Source organism: Primulina eburnea, chromosome 3, assembly GCF_022965805.1.
Source record: "Primulina eburnea isolate SZY01 chromosome 3, ASM2296580v1, whole genome shotgun sequence".
Classification (NCBI taxonomy): Eukaryota; Viridiplantae; Streptophyta; class Magnoliopsida; order Lamiales; family Gesneriaceae; genus Primulina; species Primulina eburnea.
Window position 1 is genome coordinate 1,512,657 of NC_133103.1, and position 7,792 is coordinate 1,520,448.

Here is a 7,792-nt window from a genome sequence, read left to right on the forward strand (position 1 = left end):
CTTTTTTCTATCATTGCTTTTATGCCAAAAAACAAGAATGATATGGGAAAATGGATATTATTAATTTAAAATAATACAGGAAATTTTGTAATTCGAAACTGGTATTATAATGCTATTTTATTTAAAAATATAAAAATATTATAGATATCCTTGTTCCTTTTCTCCTCGCCCCTTTCTCCATTACTATAACAATTTATTTCTTTTTTTAAATATAACAATTTATTTACTTTAAAACCAAAATGCTGTGAATTTGAGTTGACTAAGTAAAGATAATAATATTTGATTAAACAATTATTATAGAGAAATAAATTAACTTGCAATAATCCCACACGTGCGAATCAACCACACGTATGCATTTAATCGTAGGACAAGTTCAAACAAATGGCACCCCTACGAAGGGGGGGGGACAGGAGATACACCCCCGCCCGCACTCTCATGTCCCTTGATTGTCATTTATTATTTTAACCAGACCCATTTTCGTCATTTCACACGCCCACCTCCCTCTATATAACCCACCCCCTCATCTTCAACTTTTCTCCTCAAAGCCTACACTTCAATTGGACAGAGTTCGAGTGAGATTTTGGGCGGCGGAGAAATGGGGTTTCCGATGGGGTATACTGACTTTTTTTTCCCCAAGTTACTGGTCTGCGTACTGACGCTTCTGGGATTCATTCGGAAATCTTTGTACGCTTCTTTCACTTTCTTTGGGCTCGGGGATTTCCTGGAGCCCGAATTGGTGTTGGTTCCAGCCCGGGAGGAATCCGGGTCGGAGCCCATATCAGTGTCGGCGGCGCTGATCCGGGAGCTTCTACCGGTGGTGTTGTTCTCCGATTTGGCGGAGATGGACCCGCCGGAGAACTGCGCGGTGTGCCTGTACGAATTCAGCTGGGAAGATGAGATCCGACGGCTGACGAATTGCAGGCACGTATTCCACCGGAGCTGCGTGGACCGTTGGATGGACCACGACCAGAAGACGTGCCCCCTGTGCCGCACGCAGTTTATCCCGGAGGATATGCAGGAGGCTTTCAACGAGAGGCTGTGGTTGGCTTCTGGCATTTCTGATTTCTACTGCGACAATTCGCACATTGCTTAAATTTTTTCGATTTCTTTTTACATATATGTATTTCCTCGTATGTGCAATGTGCAGGAAGATTGGTATGTAAATGTAAATATTACAAACCAAACCGAGGATTTTTGGAATTTTTTTTCCAGATTCTGGGATTGATTTTATTAAAGGAAATTAATTGAGTTGGATGAACTTAATTCATTTTCGTATAATTTCTAAATATAGAACGACCTTTGGTCTTTTTTCCATTTATATATCTTTAAGTAGCAAGTTAGATTAAATGATTTGACATCGCAAGAGAGCACACCAAATTTTATTTCCTATTTTACACATTATCATGTTTGATATCGGATGGGTTTATGGTCATCTAACAATCTTTTTTTTTTTTTTTTCCCGAAAAGTAACTTCCCCCTCCCGTCCTCCATGTTTCCATTGAAAAACTTTCTTCTTCTGCATCCCCCCTCTCGTCCTTCTATTTTAAAACCATAAATCATCCCGAAGAAAAAGGAAGGAGATAAAAACAAAATATCGTGAAGGTTTTGGCAGCGGCCATGAAGGTGAATCTCACTTTTCCTTTTCGTTTTTTTTTTTGTTGGTTACCAGTTCCCCAATAAACGAGGCTTTGCTGGTGGATCATGTATGTTAATGTTTGCTAGCTCTTCCATATTCCTTATTTCTAAATCGGATTTATTTCAGTAATTATTATTTTTAATCTCTATCTGTCGAAGCAAGGCATTACTTTGGTTCTTCCGTACGCATTAATGTAACTACGGATTCCTTTGTCGTGCGTCTTCTGTTCCTTTTTACTTCGAAATAGTTCTTGTACGAAGAATACTGTTTATTCAGTTGTCTTTAGCAGCAAAAGGTGTCGAGGGAGGTCATGGATGATACTGCTGCATTTTCTTTTTTTCTCTTAAGCATGGGAAGAAAAGTATGTTATCATTAGATATGAAAATGTCAGATTGCATTAAAGCTTCGACATTACTCATCTTGAAAAATTAGCTTTAAAAAAAAAAGATTATCAAACTATTGTATAATATATCGAACGATAAAGTAGTAAAATTCCGTATAAGTCAATGAACTAAATGGTGAAAAAAAAACAGTACAACAAAGCTTAAAGTAAACCTAACAGAGGCCCGTAAGAAGTACAATGTCCTTAAAATAGATTTGTTTTTTCCTGTATGTGTTTCGAGGATAGTCTTGGACGTCCGTTTCTCAGGATACAACTGAACAACCAGCATTGACTTAGCACGAGTCACTAATATGGCGAACTGAAAATGTATCTTCACGTTATCGTCAAAATTTAACGAAGGCCAAATGAAAAGCTAACAATATGAAATGTAAGAGAATTTGAACGAGACCTCGAGTGTTTGTAAAATCATTTATATATATATATTTGAAATGAGGAAATGAACACACTATTTATAAGTCATAAAATACACACCAAGAGTCATGCAAGAATATGAAGAACCAAAAATCTTCAATTAACTCAAGAATGTGGAAAGTCAAAACACTTTCACAATAATGAGACATAACTAACTTAATAATGTGGAGAGTCAAAAGACACTCTCAAGTTCATGAGACATAATTTTTATTCAAACTATAAACTTGGTTCGAATTTTCCGACAAATACAACTTCCAAGTAGTTAATTCACATATAAAAATGAACGATTGAGTTATGATATCATGTTAAAATCGAGACTTATCTCAACCTCAAAAGCTAGTTTCTCATGAAGAATTGTTAAAATTCATGTATACAACTCTCAAAAACTTAATTCAACATACATAAGACAATTTTGTTCTAAGTTGAGGATCCTGATTTCAAGAGAGCCAACAAGTCTTGTGTCTTAAACTCAAAATTGCGTGTGTCATACGCTCTATTCAAGTTCAAAATATAATGAACAATTCATGAAAGAAGTTGGGTAAAAATCAATCTAGTGAATTAGTCGGTGGAAGTAGAGGATTTTTTAAAAGGTGGAACAAAAATAGATATAAAATGGCAACTGTAATTATCGTCACCAACCAAGGCACTGAGCGCACAAAACTTAATAATGGAGAATGCGCCGATATCCAAGCAAATTAAAGCCATTGTTTTTTGGCTAGCTAGCTTTAAGTATACACATACTCTTTTTATAATTTGAACTTTTCATACACACAAAAGTTTATCTGTGAAACTATGTTTTTGTCTTCTCATTCAAGATCGATTTACGGGAAAATGTGTCTTAAATTTTGTTATATGTTTCAATTCAAAATGTAAAACAAAAAACATGTATCGAAGATTCAAAAGCTAAAATTTCACAATATTATTGTTAAAGATTAGAACTTGGACTTAACTCAACTCCAAAAGCTAGCTAAAATTTCACTATATTATGGATGGAGAAACACTCAACGGGAGATAGAAAAATCACGAGCGGAGTTTGTCATTAGATATGGATTAAATTTTCTGGCTTCGATAAGGGACAAAAATACGCGTGCATTCCAGCGAGAAAGTTCTCAAGTATTGTCAATATTTCCTAGCGACGGCCTTTTTTGCTAGTAGCACACATGACTATATATATAGACATAATTAATCTATATGGACAATAAATCAAACTGAGCCACTTTGATCCAGTTGATAATCGAGATTAGGTTTTGTTAGATAAAATATTAAGTATTGGATTTGTGATTTCACCGACCTTAAAGAAATTTTGTCCCACTTTGATGTACATTTTAATGGGCCAAAATTATGACATTTGGATCCACGAGACCACGACCATTGGCCAGATATGATTTGCATAGTTTTTATTGTTCGAACAGGCTTGGCCTACCACATTTTGACATGACTATGATGTTAAAATAATAAAAAAAAGGCAAATTACGATGTTATATTTTGTGTCCAAAACCTATCCGCATCAGCAGTACAATAAATCACTCGGTCCCAAAGTTTTCTAAACTCATGAATCTTTAGGTGAGGCTCCAACACGAGCTGGTTTTATAAATGGTATTATTAGCGCAATAAACTTTCGATTTAATGGACTGTAAATAAATCAATTAATATTTCAGGGACTAGAATGAAATTCCCGTTGTCTTTATATACCAGAAGATCTCACCGTTCAATTTGCCCTGCAATTTGAGCTTTCGAAGCTCGCCAGCGGAGCAATTATCTTTAGCATTTTTGCACACTTACTGCGTGTGTTTTCTTTCTATTTGAGGAAAAGATTCATAAAGAAAAAAAAATAGATAATACAAAACGAGATTCTTGTCTTCTTGCTCATAAATCGACAAGAAATCTGATCGAACAAACCATCAATTTCAGCTGTCATCTCCAAATTTTATTTATCCTACAACAGATAATTTGATTCAATTTTGGGTGCTGAAAATCTCAATTTTCGATGTCTTCTGAGATGTTTGTGTACGAGAACTCTATTCTCACCGACCCATTCTTCCCATTCACCGATTCCTCCGCCATTGATTCCCACCTTCATCTCCCCTCAGAGGCTTTTCAACAACTTCACGAATATCAAGCCATCCCAGAAAACGATAGCAGAAACCCAGTTGATGAAACAAATCTTTTGAACGAAATCGCTTCTGTTTTGTTCTCATCTTCCCCACCGAGTTTCAAGCTCGAAAATTTATCTCTAACCAAGTTGAGGAACGAGGGCCGGAACTCTGTTTTGGATGTGAAAACAGAGGAATGTGGACTAAGATTCGATGCAAATGCTTTTCTTCCACAGAATATCGATGAATCTGCAGTGAAGTTCATGCAAAGGAGTTACAGCAGCAATTCTTTCGTGAATAACGGCCAGAATTCATCGTTTCGAGCTCGATTGGACAGTGTTTCGGAGACTCAGAATTTACAAAATCAAATGTTGAGTCCACCTGATCAAAGCAGCATCTTCGCCTCCGGTCAAATGAGAAGGGTTTGTAGCACCGGAGATTTACAGGTTATATATATATAAGCTCTGTATGTATATTTATATATATCGAATTCTATATGGTTTTTCATGTGATTAAATTTCGAATATTTTTTTGACAGAATGTGAAAACAAATCACATGGCAAAAACAAATGTGTTGATTTCAAGTCCATTATCAGCAGAAAAGTCTTTAATGGAGGAAGCAAGTTTCAAAATAGGACGCTACAGTGCAGAAGAAAGGAAGGAGAGAATTGATAGGTACAAAGCCAAAAGAACTCAGAGAAATTTCAATAAAACAATCAAGGTAATGGAAAAAATCGATTATTATTATTATTTTTTGATTCATAGCTAATAATATTAAAATGTGTTTTTTTTTTCTCATGAATATATATACAAATAAAAGTATGCATGCCGGAAAACATTAGCGGACAATCGACTAAGGATACGAGGTAGGTTTGCTCGGAACGACGAAGGTGGTGAGATTCCTAAAGCATCAATGTTTCACAGATATGAAGACGAAGAATATTTTTGGGTAATATTCTCTCTTTTTTTCTCCATATTTTATTGCAATTATTTATTTAATGGTCTGGTGTCTTTGTTATCAAACTCTTTTAAGTATTACTATACTATATTATTAATTATTATTATGCTCGTAATTTTTCCTTTTGTATATATGAATAAAATTAATGAAAATATGTTTCGGTAGATTTTTTTTTTTATCATCTTCTAATATATATCATGATATGATCGGAAATGCGGTTGCAGAACGATGGATTTAACCGAGAAGACGAGGAAGGAATCGATCGAGTAGGATCGTCCTTCGACGGTTTGGATGCAATACTGTTGCAAACACAGTATGAGAACTATAATCACAGATTGATTACAAGTTGTAGAGAGCAGATTCCAAGATCAGTTCAGTTCAAATGAAGGATTACATTAAGTTTAAAGACAGATTTTTATATTTTTGAATAATTTTTAATATTAATAAGCTCTTTTAATGGGAACTTGAGGTTAAGAATCGGTATCCTTTCCATGAGATTGGGAGTCTTTGCATTTGTTTCGTTGGCTTAGGTTGCATGATCATAGATTGATTTGTATTCGAGGAATAAGTTTGATTGATAAATTTTATTAGAATTTGAATTCTGTCATATATATCAGAATTGAAAATTAATGCACGAGACTTTTGGAATATCATAATTTTATAAATTTAATCTAAAAAAAGTAGCTGAAAAAATCTAAGTTTTTTTTATCCGATCATAATGTCCATATGAAATAAATATAGTTACTAAAAAAATGGCTACTTATAAATAAAATATTATCTATCAAGTTTATTGGGCATAAAAAAATATTTGAGTAAGTCTCTTGGGTCTCGGTCTCACGAATCTTTATCTGTGAGACGGGTCAACCATATAAAAAGTAATATTTTTTCATAGATGACCCAAATAAGAGACATGTCTCACAAAATACGACTCGTGAGACCGTCTCACACAAGTTTTTGCCAAAATATATAGTCTATAGCTACACAAAATGAATAGAGTTAAAAAAAAAAACTATAAAGTTAACAGTAGGTGTCTTGTGAGACGGTCTCCCGAATTTTTATCTGTGAGACGTGTCGACCCTACCGAGATTCACAATAAAAAATAATATTCTTAGCATAAAAAGTAATATTTTTTCATTGATAACCCAAATAAAATATCCGTATCACAAAATATGACTCGTGAGATCGGTTTTTGCCTAAAGTTAATCACTAATTATATATATTTGAGTAAGTGATATAAAATAACGTAAAAATCTTACGTTTAGTCTCAACTTTTATATGTGTTTCATATTTATCCCAAATTTTAACAAAATTTTTTATACTTAAGTTTGTTTTAAAACAATTAATCACGTTTTAAATTTGTTACGTACCTTACTAAATCTTGGGATACAACATAAAAATAATAAAGTTTTAGGTAAAAAAAAATTATTCTTGTTTTCTATTTCATACTTCATATTTGTTTTAAAAATCCTCAAATATAAAAAAATCATATAACTTTTCTTCAAAATAAAATCACGCCAACAAATTTTCTAAAATTACTTGAATTTTATTTAAAAATAATAAAATGATCCCAATCAATGTCGCTATATAAAAAATTATTCTATGATCTCCTCTCTCTTATTATTTTCCCTTTTTTCTTGCTTACTTTCTTAATCATTTTCTCTCCTCTTTCTAATTTTTCAGTTTTCATAGAATTAGGTCAAGGTAAAAGAAAAGATATATCAACAACCAAAACCAAAAAAAAAAAAAAAACACACATGCAAAGGTCAATTGTGATACTCACACATTATTAACTTTAGAATTTACAAATAGTCCAATACTGCCAATGGGTACGTAGTGCTGCACTTAAATAATAGCATGATTTACTTCTTCAGATCATGATTATGTTTTCGTCAAATTATATAGGCAAAAACTTGTATGAGACGGTCTCACGGATCGTATTTATGAGACAGATCTCTTATTTGGATTATCCATGAAAAAATATTAATTTTTATGCTAAAAATATTACTTTTTATTGTAAATATTGATAGTTTTGACTCGTCTCATATATTAAGATTCATAAGACGGTCTCACATGAGATTCAGTCAATTATATATTAAAACCAAGTTTCTTCACTTGATTGGACATCTTCGAACCAAATTTACCAAAAAAATCCACAAGAATCACTGCTAAATTTATATATATATATATATATATATATATATATATATATATATATATATAAATTCTTGTTAGTCAATATATATATATATAAATTCTTGTTAGTCAAAAATTTTCAAGACCTAGCTAGCTAA

The 7,792-nt window shown here is 33.0% G+C and overlaps 2 protein-coding genes across 2 annotated transcripts; both read left to right on the plus strand.

Moving 5' to 3' along the window:
* Positions 1-520: 520 nt before the first annotated feature.
* On the plus strand, positions 521-1,263 carry LOC140827976 (brassinosteroid-responsive RING protein 1-like). The gene has a single exon (XM_073190942.1). The coding sequence runs from the start codon at positions 596-598 to the stop codon at positions 1,091-1,093; it is 498 nt and encodes a 165-aa protein (XP_073047043.1). The 5' UTR covers positions 521-595; the 3' UTR covers positions 1,094-1,263.
* Positions 1,264-4,179: 2,916 nt separating this feature from the next.
* Positions 4,180-6,077, plus strand: LOC140827977 (uncharacterized). The gene is made up of 4 exons (XM_073190943.1): positions 4,180-4,989; positions 5,082-5,264; positions 5,364-5,492; positions 5,726-6,077. Exons 1-4 carry the CDS (start codon positions 4,438-4,440, stop codon positions 5,885-5,887), a joined length of 1,026 nt encoding a protein of 341 aa, XP_073047044.1. The 5' UTR covers positions 4,180-4,437; the 3' UTR covers positions 5,888-6,077.
* The last annotated feature ends 1,715 nt before the right edge of the window (positions 6,078-7,792 follow it).